The sequence below is a fragment of the Heptranchias perlo genome, chromosome 32, assembly GCF_035084215.1.
Source record: "Heptranchias perlo isolate sHepPer1 chromosome 32, sHepPer1.hap1, whole genome shotgun sequence".
Taxonomy (NCBI): domain Eukaryota; kingdom Metazoa; phylum Chordata; class Chondrichthyes; order Hexanchiformes; family Hexanchidae; genus Heptranchias; species Heptranchias perlo.
The window spans coordinates 3,388,214-3,403,450 of record NC_090356.1 but is presented as its reverse complement, the minus strand read 5'-3'; the positions used below and the strand labels follow the sequence as shown (position 1 = coordinate 3,403,450).

At 46.3% G+C, this 15,237-nt stretch overlaps 1 protein-coding gene across 3 annotated transcripts in view; it reads right to left on the bottom strand.

Moving 5' to 3' along the window:
- LOC137300932 (telomere zinc finger-associated protein-like) overlaps positions 1-15,237 on the bottom strand; it is a 31,260-nt gene that overhangs the window by 7,259 nt on the left and 8,764 nt on the right. For 2 of the 3 annotated variants that reach the window (XM_067970211.1, XM_067970210.1), the window contains exons 2-7: positions 11,071-12,073; positions 7,673-7,784; positions 3,396-3,488; positions 2,644-2,730; positions 1,767-1,921; positions 200-336 (exon numbers count right to left, since the gene is read on the bottom strand). In XM_067970211.1, the coding sequence (XP_067826312.1) occupies positions 200-336; positions 1,767-1,921; positions 2,644-2,730; positions 3,396-3,488; positions 7,673-7,784; positions 11,071-12,071 (1,585 nt within the window). In that variant the 5' untranslated portion in view covers positions 12,072-12,073. The remainder of the gene's footprint in view (positions 1-199; positions 337-1,766; positions 1,922-2,643; positions 2,731-3,395; positions 3,489-7,672; positions 7,785-11,070; positions 12,074-15,237) is intronic. The other variant, XM_067970212.1, reaches the window with a different exon arrangement.

Genomic DNA, 15,237 nt, shown 5'->3' with positions numbered 1-15,237 from the left:
GACAGATCCACTAACTCAGCACAGGCCTGGGACCAGCTAGACTGTGTGGCTTAGTGCTGCACCAGGTGATGAATCTATCAACTCAGCCATCATGGGAAGCATCTCATACGGGTTCCTCTGTTAGAGAGGGAGCCATAAACTGGAGCAACGCACCAAACCTAGCTGAACTTTCCCTGGGCCTGTGGAGGCAACTGCTCACCTTGGATCCTGAAAGTTTTCCCACACAAATGGCACTGGAATGGTTTCTCGCCTGTATGTGTCCGGCGATGGACGTTCAGATTCCCCTTCTGAGTGAACCCGCGGTTGCAGAATTCACAAATATATGGCCGCTCGTTTCTACAAAAGGATGCAAAGCAAAGTAAACATCGCTTTCTCCCCCATTACATTTCAAAACCACTTTCTCACCAGTCTGTGGTCTGAAGGGACTGGTCAATACTGTGCCTAACTACAGTAAAGTTAACACATTTATAGGTATCACAAGGCTTATTACTGGCGAGATACACCATTTAAATTGTTACTGTACACAGTCTGAGGTCCTGGACACATAAGCCACTTGTCCATCTCTCTACTATCTGCTCCTGTACATGGACACATGGCAGCAGACACTGAGATATACACGAGCTGTACAACAGCATAGGAAAGGTTGGGTAATGGGAGAAGCCCAGGAGAAGGAAAGGGGGGGAATGATCCTCTATTTAGGAAGATAAAATGAAGGAGCAATGCACTTCAATTAAACAGTAACAGTTAAACCCCAATTCTACCACTGACAAGTCATAGAATAATACAGCACAGGAGGCCATTCGCCCCATCGTGCCTGTGCCGGCTCTTTGAAAGAGCTATCCAATTAGTCCCACTCCCCTGCTCTTTCCCCATAGCCCTGCAAATGTTTCCTTTACAAGTATTTATCCAATTCCCTTTTTAAAAGTTATTATTGAATCTGCTTCCATCATCCTTTCAAGCAGCGCGTTCCAGATCAGAACAACTCGCTGTGTAAGAAGATTTCTCCTCATCGCCTCTGGTTCTTTTGACAATTATCTTAAATCTGTTAAATAATGGCAATATATCAACAGATTTTTGTAATTAAAATTTTCCACAGTATTTAACTACTTTCTGGCAATTCTGCAGTAATTATGTCAGAATTCAATCCATGTGATGTCGAGTCCCCTCCACCATAGCACCAACTGCCCAAATGACAGTCCCTGGGAATTGCCAAATATCATTTCAAAAAAGGAAGTGATTTACTGGCGAGTGAGTGGGTGAGCAAGCGGACGGGCGGGCGAAGGGGCGGGCGGGCGGACGAAGGGGCGGGCGGGCGGACGAAGGGGCGGGCGGGCGGACGAAGGGGCGGGCGGGCGGACGAAGGGGCGGGCGGGCGGACGAAGGGGCGGGCGGGCGGACGAAGGGGCGGGCGGGCGGACGAAGGGGCGGGCGGGCGGACGAAGGGGCGGGCGGGCGGACGAAGGGGCGGGCGGGCGGACGAAGGGGCGGGCGGACGAAGGGGCGGGCGGGTGTGTGAATTAGGTGTGCACCGATGCACCTTGATTTAAAAACACACTTCCGGGTGATGGGTGACAGTTCGGATTAAACCCACAGTTGAAGACAAATCACTCATTTCAAGCGCATGTAGATTTCAGCACTCGATTTCCCCTTGCTCCAATTTTTAACTGTTGCCAAAACAAAGAGCTGAGCTAACCCCACCTATGTACACCCTCCCCTTTCAGTACTGCCTCAATACATAAAGGAGAATGCTTGCGTATGTACTGTACCTGTGCTTGGATTTTATATGCATCTGCAGGCCATGGCGAGTGGAAGCCCGGTGACCGCACTCCTCGCACACAAATAGCTTCTCACCTTTGTGTTTGGACAATTCGTGCAGGTGCAGGTCGGTGCGGGAGAGGAAACATTTGGAGCAAGCAGGGCACTGCAAACAAGAGAGACACGCTACATATTAATTGTTTTCTAATCCATCTTTTGGCCTCATCTCCTCTCCTGGGAGGCGCTGACGGTTTCACAGACGCTGACCAGCGGGTATACATCTTTAAATGTATTTTATGCCTCTCCTCTTTGGGGTTCCCCACATGCTACTCGCCATCCTTTACCAGAGAACGCGAGTGACTTCTTCCCGGTCTGCTCTGGAACTTGTGGTTAGGTGGAAGGTGAAACTGGTCCACTGGCCCCGGCCCCCATCTTTGCCTCACTCCTGCTCTTATCTCTCTCCCCCCACCCCCCGCCCCCCACCTCACCTTCACACACTGCCTTCCTCTGACATGACTGCCGAGACCAAAATGCACCATCTGGAGGGTTGGCACAAATGCATATCTTACCGACGTGTGGTGCAGCTCGTGTGTTACATTTATAATCCCAGAATGATGACACTGAGTTCCGTACAGAGCGAAACCCATTGTATTTCTTTCTTCCCTCTGCCTCCCCCTCCCATCCGACACAGCCTTTCCATCCTGTTCTGTTGTGTCACCTTATCCATCCCCTTTTCCATTCTCTTGCCTTCTCTGTCCCCTCAACCATCAGAAACTGGTCCTTCATCTCATGGGTGTCTATGGGATGCAGCTGTTACAGGTTTGCCTGTGTGCCTGACACTGGACTCCTGTATGGAGGGATTTTTATGTTATAACATGGCTCACTCACCGGGTAGGGTTTTGGGACTCCATGAGATTTGATCATGTGACTCTGCAGGTCTTTCTTCTGCATGAACTGCTGAGGACATGAGGGGCACTGAAAGGATTAAAAGATACGGAGAATCAACAGAATGGGGGTAGCGAGAACAAAAGCGCACTTTTTGCAGGTACGATATTGTGACGCTAGCACTCTCTCTGCCTGTTGCTGTTCTATGACACATAGTAGCAGCGCAGTGAGTTCTGTTGGTGATAAAGGAGATGCTTTTACCACATCTGGCACCTCAGGTATGTGTGGCAGATATACACATTGTACACCTCCTGTATGTATGGTGTACAGCTCTTGGATTAGACATACATCGATTGTCTGCACTTATTCAGCATTTTGCCCCATTATTTTTTAGACTTTGCATCACCTTTCAGTATTTCCCATTTTCTCGCCTCCTTCGCTCTTCGAGCGTTGGCTATTGGTGCTGTACCCGCCCCCCCCCCCCCAAAACCGGCCATCCTTCTTACTGAGCCTCGACACTGTGGGCAGCACAGCCCAGCCCAATCCTGTTCACGGCCGATGCCTCCACAAAGGACACTGGATAGCAACCAGGAGTGGGAACCCTGGCTTATATCCATTTCCCCCCATCCCTAGCGCTTGGGCGCTAAGGCCATTTGTGGCCCTAAATGCTAAAACCCCACTCCTCCGCCGAGCTGAGATCAGTTAACGGAACCCAAATCGGGCAGCCTGTGATTGGTCAGTGGCACCAGACCTACCTTGAAGGGCATCTCGCCCGTATGAGACACCAGGTGGTTCCGCAATTCAATCCGTCCTTTAAATGTCTCGTTACACTCGGGACAAGTGTAAATCTGTGGGAAAAATCATTTAAAACTACGGTCAGAATTACACGAGTTCAGAGGGAAGAGGCTTTAAGTAGGCCAAAGGGACTTCACTCATGCTGACCACAAGAATTTATACAGCTCCTTTTAACAGAATAAAATGCACCCGAGGCACATCACACAGGACAGCGTGGGCCTCAAGCAGCAGTGAAGAGTTGGGAGAGATGATGGGAAGTACAGTCGATAACACAGATTTTGGAGGGGGTTTTTAAAGGTAGGGGAGACAGTAACAATGCAGGAGGGGCTCGGGGAGAAAGTTCCAAGAGAGTGAGACCCAGCCAGTGAAGCCTCTGACACCGATGGATGAGCAGGGAGGGACCGCACAGGGTGCCACAGTCTGAATACTTTACAGCATGAGCTGAATTTAAATCTGAGATAGATAGCTTTTTGGCAACCAAAGGTATTAAGGGATATGGGCCAAAGGCAGGTATATGGAGTTAGATCACAGATCAGCCATGATCTTATCAAATGGCGGAGCAGGCACGAGGGGCTGAATGGCCTACTCCTGTTCCTATGTTCCTATGAATGAGGGAGGGAGGGACGAGGCCATGAAAAGATTTATAATCAAGGACAAGGATTTTGAAATCAGTGCATTGGGGAAAAGGGGACCAGTGAGGGCAGAACTAATGAGTATTAAATGAGAAATAATGTATTTTCTAGACACACTACATGATGTCACAGCTGTAACTGTTCTGCTAAGGCCAGCTGCACAGGTACCTACAATGGAATCTCAGTGGCCACTTTTAAAGTTTAAGCAGGTGTCAGGCTTGGCTCAGTGGTAGCACTCTCGCCTCTGAGTCAGAAGGTCGTGGGTTCAAGCCCCACTCCAGAGACTGGAGCATATAGTCTAGGCTGACTCCAGTGCTGCACTATTCTTTCAGATCAGATGTTAAACCAAGGTCCCATCTGCCCCCTCAGGTGGATGCAAAAGATCCCACAGCATAATTCGAAGAAGAGCAGGGGCGTTCTCCCTGGTGTCCTGGCCAATATTTATATCTCAAGCAACACTTAATATGGATGATTTGGTTATTTATCTCATTGCTGTTTGTGGGATCTTGCTCTGCGGAAATGGGCTGCCATGTTTCTCCACATTACAACGGTGACTACACTTCAAAAGCACTTTGTTGGCAGTAAAGCATTTTGGGACATCCTTGGGGTCATGAAAGACACTGTATAAATGCAAGTTCTTTCTTTCTCTTAAATCCCTTTTCCCATTAATTTGTAGATACCTCAAGTTGCTCACTTTAACCTTCATATAGGCTGGGCAAATCAAATTGGCAAAGGTAGTTTGGAAGACGAGTTGATGGAATGCATTCTAGGCAGTTTCCTAGAGCAATACGTTTTGGAATCAACCAGGGAACAGGCTATTTTAGATCTTGTGTTGTGTAATGAGACAGGGTTAATTAGTAATCTCACAGTAAAGGATCCTCCACACTGAGTTTGAGAGTGACGTACTTAAGTCCGAAACTAGAATCTTAAACTTAAATAAAGCCAATTACATAGGTATGAGGGGCGAGTTGGCTAAGGTGGATTGGGAAATTAAATTAAAGGGTAAGACTGTTGAACAGCAATTGCAAAGGAATATTTCAATATTCTCAGCAAATATACATTCCATTGAGAAATAAAAACTCCATGGGAAAAGTGATCCACCCGTGGCTAACTAAAGAGGTTAAGGATAGTATTAGATTAAAAGAAGAGGCCTATAATGTTGCCAAGAAGAGTAGTAAACCTGAGGATTTGGAGAGTTTTAGAAACCGGCAAAGGACGACCAAAACATTGATAAAAAGGGAGAAAATAGAATATGAAAGTAAAATAGCAAGAAATATAAAAACAGATTGTAAGAGCTTCTACAAGTATGTAAAAAGGAAGAGAGTAGTGAAAGTAAACGTCGGTCCCTTAGAGGCTGAGACAAGAGAAATTATAATGGGGAAATCAGGAAATGGCTGATGTGTTAAACAAATATTTTGCACCTGTCTTCACAGTAGAAGACACAAAAAGCATACCAGAAATAGTGGGGAACAAAGGGACTAATGAGAGTGAGGAACTTAAAACAATTATCAGTAGGGAAAAAGTACTGGAGAAACTAATGGGACTAAATGCTGATAAATCCCCTGGACCTGATGGCCTACATCAGAGGGTTCTAAAAGAGGTGGCTGCAGAGATAGTGGATGCATTGGTTATGATCTTCCAAAATTCCCTAGATTCTAGAACAGTCCCAGCGGATTGGAAGGTAGCAAATGTAACACCGCTATTCAAGAAAGGAGAGAGAGAGAGAGAGAAAACAGGGAACTACAGACCAGTTAGCCTAACATCAGTCGTTGGGAAAATGCTGGAATCCATTATTAAGGAAGTGGTAACAGGGCACTTAGAAAATCATAATATGATTCGGCAGAGTCTACATGGTTTTATGAAAGGGAAATCAAGTTTGACAAATTTATTAGAGTTTTTTGAGGGTGTAACTAGCAGGGTAGATAAAGGGGAACCAGTGGGTGTAGTATATTTGGATTTTCAAAAGGCATTCGATGAGGTGCCACATAAAAGGTTGTTATGCAAGATAAGGGCTCATGGGGTTGGGGGTAATATATTAGCATGGATAGAGGATTGGTTAATGGACAGAAAACAAGTTGGCAGGCTGTAACTAGTGGGGTACCGCAAGGATTGGTGCTTGGGCCTCAGCTATTTACAATCTATGTTAATGACTTGGATGAAGGGGCTGAGTGTAATGTATCCAAGTTTGCGGTCAATACAAAGCTAGGTGGGAAAGTAAGCTGTGAGAAGGACACAAAGAGATATAGGGATATAGACAGGTTAAGTGAGTGGGCAAGAAGGTGGCAGATGGAGTATAATGTGGGGAAATGTGAGGTTATTCACTTTGGTAGAAAGAATAGAAAAACAGAATAGTTTTTAAATGAGAAACTATTAAATGTTGGTGTTCAGAGAGATTTGGGAGTCCTTGTACACCAAACACAGAAAGTTAACATGCAGGTACAGCAAGCAATTAGGAAGGCAAATGGCATGTTGGCCTTTATTGCAAGGGGGTTGGAGTACAAAAGTAAGGAAGTTTTACTATGATTGTACAGGGCTTTGATGAGACCTAACGGAGTACTGTGTAGAGTTTTGGTCTCCTTATCTAAGGAAGGATATATTTGCCTTAGAGACAGTGCAACGAAGGTTCACTAGATTAATTCCTGGGATGAGAGGGTTGTCCTATGAGGAGAGATTGAGTAGAATGGGCCTACACTCTCTGGAGTTTAGAAGAATGAGAGGTAATCTCATTGAGACATAAGATTCTGAGGGGGCTTGACAGGGTAGATGCTGAGAGGTTGTTTCCCCTGGCTGGAGAGTCCAGAACTAGAGGGCATAGTCGCACGATAAGGGGTCAGCCATTTAACACTGAGATGAGGAGGAATTTCTTCACTCAGAGGGTCGTGAATCTTTGGAATTCTCTACCCAGAGAGCTGTGAATGCTAGGTTGTTGAGTATATTCAGGGCTGAGAATGGATAGATTTTTGGATTCTAGAGGAATCAAGGGAGTCCTCTGCACATTCCCCTCCAAGTCACACACCATCCCGACTTGGAAATATATCACCGTTCCTTCATCGTCGCTGGGTCAAAATCCTGGAACTCCCTTCCTAACAGCACTGTGGGAGAACCTTCACCACACGGACTGCAGCGGTTCAAGAAGGCGGCTCACCACCACCTTCTCAAGGGCAATTCGGGATGGGCAATAAATGCCAGCCTTGCCAGCGACGCCCACATCCCATGAACGAATTTTTAAAAAGGGATGAGGATCAGGCAGGAAAGTGGAGTTGAGGTCAAAGTTCAGCCATGATCTGATTGAATGGCGGAACAGGCTCGAAGGACCGTATGGCCTACTCCCGCTCCTATTTCTTATGTTCTTATGATACTAACAAAGTTCAATGTTGATTTAGGATTTATCCGCCAATGAGGCAATAGCACTAAGTACAGCACTTTCCAAAGCTCCAGGCCCACAAAATTCAAACAAATTAACAAAATAGGAAATAGAAGGCCAAATTGGTGCCAGAAATGGATTAATGTTGAACTTGCTGGCATTGACAACTCTTGGTTTGATTAACACAAATTCACCATAAAACATTAATTGAAAAAGGTGTTTAGAAAGAGAGTTTCCCTACCACGCCCGTTCTGGTCGTGCAGTTCCTGCGCTCGTGTTTAAGCAGGTTCTCTTTCCTGAAGTAACGTTTTTCACACTTGCTGCATTTAAACGGTTTCTCTCCAGTGTGTCTCCTGAAGGCAAAACAATCGCGTTAGAAACGTGTTAATTTGTACAAGAAGAGTTACCTCAACATCAAATAAAGGGTGGCTCAGCATCAGGAACACTAACAGAAAATACAGAATATGCACAGCAAGTTGGTCAGCAACCTAAAGTCAGATTAACGCTTTGGGTGTGCCGATAAACGTTCTCCCTCCTTTTCTCTTTCAGTTGCTGACTGACCAGCTCTGTATTTACAACAACTTCTATCTCTAGTTTTAGATATCCGGCATTCATGGGGGGAGGAGGAGGTGATGGGAACGGGAGGGAGGGAGTTAATCTCAACACTTAGACAGCTATAACTATCCTGCATTAATTTTAACAGTTTTGGAACTGTGTGCAGTTCTGGTCACATTTAAGGCCAGGAAGTGGTGTAGAAAAGAAACACGATGCTGATCGCTAGCATCAGACAACTGAGTTATGAGGAAAGACAATTGAGCTCATCAGCTGAGACTGAGAAGTATAATAGATGGTAAACAGTGTAGGAAAGACTGATCCTGAATGTCACTTCAAATTAAACTGCAAAAGTAGGACAGAGGACACTGGTTTAAATTGGTGAAAGGCAAACTTAGGACTGATGTCAAGTAGTTCTTCTCTGCACAGAGTGATTGACACATGGAATAGAGGCGGCAAAATTTGGAATTATTTAAGGAACAGTTGTGAGGTGGGGACTTTAGGGTCTTTCTGGGTGCATGATTTAAGATGGGTTAATCGACCTGCCATTTCCATATCTATCTTTTTAAAAAAATAATTCTCAGGATGTGGGCGTCGCTGGCAAGGCCGGCATTTATTGCCCATCCCTAGTTGCCCCTTGAGGTGGTGGTGGTGAGCCGCCTTCTTGAACCGCTGCAGTCCGTGTGGTGAAGGTTCTCCCACAGTGCTGTTCAGAAGGGAGTTCCAGGATTTTGACTCAGCGACAATGAAGGAACGGCCGATATATGTCCAAGTCAGGCTGCTGTGTGACTTGGAGGTGGAGTTGTTCCCATGCACCTGCTGCCCTTGTCCCTCTAAGTGGTGGAGGTCGCGGGTTTGGGAGGTGCTGTCGAAGAAGAAATTATGATCTTGGGAACAGAGGGAACTGTGAAATAATCGGTTCATTCCTCAAGTCAGAAATATGCTACAGCTGTACAAAGCCCTGGTTCGATCACATCTGGACTGTGTACAGTTCTGGCCACCACACTTTAGAAAAGAATATTATGGCCTTGGAAGGAGTGCAGCGCAGATTCACCAGAATGTTACCAGGGCTCCAAGGGTTAGATTATGAGGAGAGATTATATAAACTAGGCTTGCATTCCATGAAAGGTTAAGGGGTGATTTGATTGAGGTTTTTAGGATCTTGAAAGGAATTGATGGGGTAGATACTGAGAATTTTTTTCTGTTGGTGGGGGAGTCTAGGACAAGGTGACATAACCTTAAAATCTGAGCCAGGTCATTCAAGAGAGAAGATAGGAATCACTTCTTCACGCAAAGGGTGGTAGAAGTGTGAAAAACTCTCCCACAAAAAAGCAGTAGATGCTAGCTCAATGAATAATTTTAAATCTGAGATCTATAGGGTTTTGCTCGCCAAGGGTATTAAGGGTTATGGAGCCAAGGTGGGTGGATGGAGTTAGGCCACAAATCAGCCATGATCTGATCTCGTTGAATGGTGGAACAGGCTCGAGGGGCTGAATAACCTACTCCTGTTCCTATGTAACAACATGACTCAGTAATGCTCTTCTTTATAGGTGAGTAAAGCATGTATTGCACTGTTCGACCCCACTGCATGCTGTGTTCATACAGTAACAACTTGCGTTTATACAGCTCCTTTAATGTAGTAGAGTGTCCCCAGGTGCTTCACAGGAGCGATTATCAAACAAAAATTGATACCAAGCCACATAAGGAGATATTAGGACAGGTGACCAAAAGCTTGGTCAAAGAGCTGGGTTTTAAGGAGGGTCTTGAAGGAGGAGAGAGGTAGAGAGGCGGAGAGGTTTAGGGAGGGAATTCCAGAGCTTAGGGCCAAGGCAGCTGAAGGCACGGCCGCCAATGGTGGAGTGATTAAAATCAGGGATGCGCAAGAGGCCAGAATTACAGCAGGCAGATAGAATTTAAACTTTCTTTAAGTGATTAAATGGGAATGTTGCTATTAACAGCAAGAAGGAGCAGCTTTTACATTTGAAGTATTTTCCCCAGAAAACCTCAGAAGTTACAAAATGTTTTGTTCGTGAAAGGCAAACTACAGACTCAGCAGGAAGCCGCCCCGTTGGGACTGCTGTGAGACGCCGCTTGGATGAGCTCTGAATTTCAAAACCTACGTGCTGGGATCAGCATCCAGGCACAGGGACGATGATGAACAAGTCCAACAGACGGACCTATGGGATACATGATCCGAGTCAGTGGGTCTAAGAGGCTGTAGTTGACCACATATTCTTTCGGATACTTTCTCAGACTCTGCAAAGCACTTCAGTTTAAAACTACTCATCCCCCGCCCCCACCCCCACCCCCACAATAATCATATTTTTCCCTCGGAACTGCTACTGATTGTTATTCACCATGAATATTTTCAGGTGGCATTGCAAGTCCAGGGAGTATCAGAAGCACAGTGGCTGTTTTAATATCCACTGCTTTGGCAGTCTTGAAACGCCCCTTAACAGTGTTGTGTTAAAGCCCGCGAGCTGCTCTTGCCCCAGATAGCGCTACTTTCAGGAATAAATCACAAGAGTTTGGTATGAATATTCTCAAGAAAATTGTAACATTTACTGTTGGCCAGAGTAAAGAAAGAAAATGCAGTTTTGCCGCTGATATTCTGGGAGGTGGAGGGTGGGATCATGGCACAGTAACTAACCCCAGTTCTATTGTCTACTAACAAACCTCCAGGTGATAAAAAGTGCAGGTTGCCGCTCAAACCAAACAGGGCTGATTAACCCTAACTGTTAATGTTGTCAGGATGTCTCCTCGTGCCAGGTGTATGGAGTGCCCTGAACAACATTCCCCCCAGACACATGCACAGAACAAAAAATGTCCCCACCTCCACGACACTCATTATTTTCTTTTTAAAATGGATACTTGGGAGTGATTTCAGGGCAGCAATCTCATCCCTGATCTCAGATGATGATTATAAATTACTCAAGCTTTGCATTCATGAACAACGAGGTCAGTGTGATGAGGTTACTGCCTGCAATTGCTGCTGGGTTTCCATTATTCTCCACATCACACTGACATGATACAACATCTCCACTGGCTTCAACAATTACAAGTTGTGACTAGGAGCGCTGGGCTTACCTGTTGTGAACTTTGAGGTAATACTTGCTGAGAAACTTCTTGTGACAAGTGGGACACTCTACGGGTTCACTCTTGCTGTTTGCTGGGTCTGAGGCTTTGAGGCTCTGAGCGTCCAACTCCTGTGTGGTCACGCCCAGCACTTCAGCCTTTCGCCGTTTCTTACAAATGTGCCTGGATGGAATGTAGTCATGGTCCAGTAGTTCCTCTTTGTCGTTAAAATCTTCCTCATCCTCTTCCTCCTCCTCCTCCACTTTGATGACGTCCATGTCAAAAGCAGGGTCGCTGTTCCCATTGGCGCTCTGGTGACTGTTCTCCTCACTGCTGACTCCTGGATCACCTTCCTTGGCTTTCTCAGCCTCTTTAGCACTTTGGTTTCCGTGGGACGTCAAGGATTCTCTGGACCGTTTCTGAATAGCAAGGGATCTTATTTTATCTTTTTGTTTCTCAGTCAGCAAGTTGAGTCCTTGTTTCTGGTTGTATCTGTTGCCCCTGCTGCCAAGATGTCTGAACTCATACTTTGTGATTTGTCTCTCAAGAGGTCCAACTTCTCCCGTCTGCATTGTAATGTCTATTGGTATATAGACAGGTCCATCTTCAGCTGCTGGCTGGCTTTGCGAGGTTTCTGCACTCCTCCTCTCATCATCTACGAACTTCTGCTGATAATGGCGACAAGCCTGAATAGCGTCAGGGATTGAAAGTTCCTCCGCTGCACTCAACACCTTGGAGACGTTAGTTTGTGTCAACTGAAGCTCACCCGTGTATATAAAATCGAACAGAAGGCCCAAGACACCAGTACAGCTAGCAGGAAGATTGACTTTAGCGGATGTGCCAGCTCCATAGATATTGTGGAAGAAATTACTACAACACGCCAGGATACTGCGGTGCGCTCTTAAACAATGGCCACCCACATCCAGAGTAACGTCGCAAAATTTACCATCTTCCCGCTGTTTGTTCAAAGCACGAAGAATTTTCTTGCTGTGTTCAGAAAAATGGTCTTCCATATCTAAATAACAGGAAAGGAGGCATTATTTCTCACTGTTTATTGCAAGCAATCTGCTTAACAAATGTAGGGAATGATGGGGTGATTTTCAAAGCATGACAATCTCAGGGTAGGTACAGCACAGGTTAGATACAGAGTAAAGCTCCCTCTACACTGTCCTATCAAACACTCCCAGGGCAGGTACAGCATGGGTTAGATACTGAGTAAAGCTCCCTCTACACTGTCCCATCAAACGCTCCCAGGGCAGGTACAGCATGGGTTAGATACAGAGTAAAGCTCCCTCTACACTGTCCTATCAAACACTCCCAGGGCAGGTACAGCATGGGTTAGATACAGAGTAAAGCTCCCTCTACACTGTCCCATCAAACGCTCCCAGGGCAGGTACAGCATGGGTTAGATACAGAGTAAAGCTCCCTCTACACTGTCCCAACAATGTATCATGACTCCAGCCTCAGAAGCCCACCCATAATGTCCCAGCATGACTTTTTAGCCATTTCCTACACCACCCATCCCGTGCCCACTCTAAGTGACAGATTTTCAATTTCTAACACTGTTACATTCACAGTGACACCTCATTTTAGCACTGTCACAAAGCCTGTCTTCATTTCAAACATGAAAAATTCCATTTACTGTGTTTTTTTTAAAAAGACTAAAAGGAGATACTATATGCCAAAGGATACTGACAAACACAAAAGTAAGGATTTCAGTAAATTGCAGATAAATGTAATTCTTTGTACCACAATCACTGAATCATTTGTTTAGTGATTCACCCTGAACAAGAACAGACAACACTGTATACAAGATCAAAAGCAAAATACTGCGACTGTTGGAAATCTGAAATAAAAACAGAAAATGCTGGAAAAACTCAGCAATTCAGGCAGCATCAGTGGAGAAAGAAAGAGTTTACATTTCAGGTTGATAACCTTTCACCAGAACTTGGAGAAGTTAAAGGTTTAACAGTTTACAAGAAAGTACAGAGCAGGCAAAGGTTGGGGCGGAAAGAACAAAAGGGGAAGTCTCTGACAGGGTGGAGGACAGGAGTGATTAAATGTCAAAAGGGATGATGGTGCAAGGCAAGGAGGGGTAATGGGACAAGTAAAGAAACAGAAGATGAGTCTAGAGGAACTGTAAATGGCAACAGCAGAACAATTACCAGCACCTGCTGTCCAAAAAAATGGGAGCAGTTGTTATGATCTGAAGTTATTGAAATCAATGTTGAGTCCGGAAGGTTGTAAAGTGCCTAATCAAAATATGAGGTGCTGTTCCTCGAGCTTCCATTGAGCTTCATTGGCACAGTGTAAGAGGCCAAGGACAGATAGGTCTGAGTGGGAATGGGACGGAGAATTAAAATGGCAAGTGACCGGCAGGTCAGGGTCACGCTTGCAGACTGAATGGAGGTGTTCAGCAAAGCGATCACCCAATCTGGGTTTGGTCTCCCCATTGTAGAGGAGACCGCATTGTGAGCAGTGAATACAGTATGCTAAATTGAAAGAAGTACAAAGTAAATCACTGTTTCACCTGGAAAGAGTGTTTGGGGCCCTGAACGGTGGGAAGGGAGGAGGTGAAAGAGGCAGGTGATGCATCTCCTGTGCTTGCACGGGAAAGATTCCGTGGGTAGGGGACCGGGTTTTGGGGGTGTTGGAAGAGAGGACCAGGGTGTCACGGAGGAAACAGTCCCTTCGGAATGCTGAAAGGGGAGGGGAGGGGAAGATGTGTTTGGTGGTGGGATCGAGCTGGAGCTGGCGGAAATGGCAGAGGATAATCTGTTGAATGTGGAGGCTGGTGGAGTGAAAGGTGAGGACGAGGAGGACCCTGTCATGGTTCTGGGAGGGAGGGGAAGGGGTGAGGGCAGAAGTGCAGGAAATAGGACGAACACGGTCTAGGACGCTGTCAACTACAGTGGAGGGGAATCCTCAGTTGAGGAAAAAGGGAGACATATCGGAAGCACTGGTGTGGAAGGTGGCATCATCAGAACAGATGTGACGGAGAAACTGGGAGAATGGAATAGAGTCCTTACAGGAAGCGAGGTAGGAGGAAGTGTAATTAAAGTAGCTGTGGGAGTGGGTGGGCTTATAACAGATATTGGTTGACAGCCTATCCCTGGAAATGGAGATAGAGAAGTCGAGGAATTGGGAGGGAAGAGTTGGAGATGGACTGTGTGAACGCGAGGGAAGGGTGGAAATTAGAAGCAGTTGATGAAATTTTCCAGTTCGGGGTGAGAGCAGGAAACAGCACCTATAGAGTCATCAATGTACCGGAAAAAGAGGTGAGGGAGGGGACCTGGGTAGGGCTGGAATAAAGAATGTTCCACGTATCCCACAAAAAGGCAGGCATAGCTGGGACCCGTACGGGTTCCCATAGCAACACCTTTTATTTGGAGGAAGTGAGTGGAGTCAAAGGAGAAGTTTTTCAACATGAGAACAAGTTCAGCCAGATGGAGGAGGGTGGTGGTGGATGGGGACTGGTTGGGCCTTCGTTCAAGGAAGAAGCGGAGGGCCCGCAGGCCGTCCTGGTGGGGGATGGAGGTGTAGAGGGACTGGACGTCCATGGTGAAAAGGAGATGGTTAGGGCCGGGGAACTGGAAACTGTTAAAGCGGCAGAGGGCATTGAAGAGTTGCAGATATAGGTCAGAAGAGACTGGACAAGGGGAGAAAAAAAGTCACGATAGGAAGAAATAAGTTCGGTGGGGCAAGAAATGATGGGTCTCCCCGGGGCAGTCCTGTTTGCGGATCTTGGGAAGGAGGAAGAAGGGGGCTGTGCGGGGTTGGAGGACTATGAGGTTGGAGGACTATGAGGTTGGAGGACTATGAGGTTGGAGGACTATGAGGTTGGAGGACTATGAGGTTGGAGGACTATGAGGTTGGAGGACTATGAGGTTGGAGGACTATGAGGTTGGAGGACTATGAGGTTGGAGGACTATGAGGTTGGAGGCCGTGGGAGGAAGATCTTCAGAGGAAATAAAGTCAGTGACGGTCTGGGAAACTGTGGCTTGATGTTCGGCAGTGGGGTCATGGTCCAGGGGGAGATAGAAGGCGATATCGGTGAGTTGGCGTTCAGCCTCCGCAAGATAGAGGTCTGTTCGCCAAACAACAACAGCCCGCCCTTGTCAGCAGGTTTAATGAGAATGTTAAGGTTGGACCTGAGAGAATGGAGTGCTGCAAATTCAG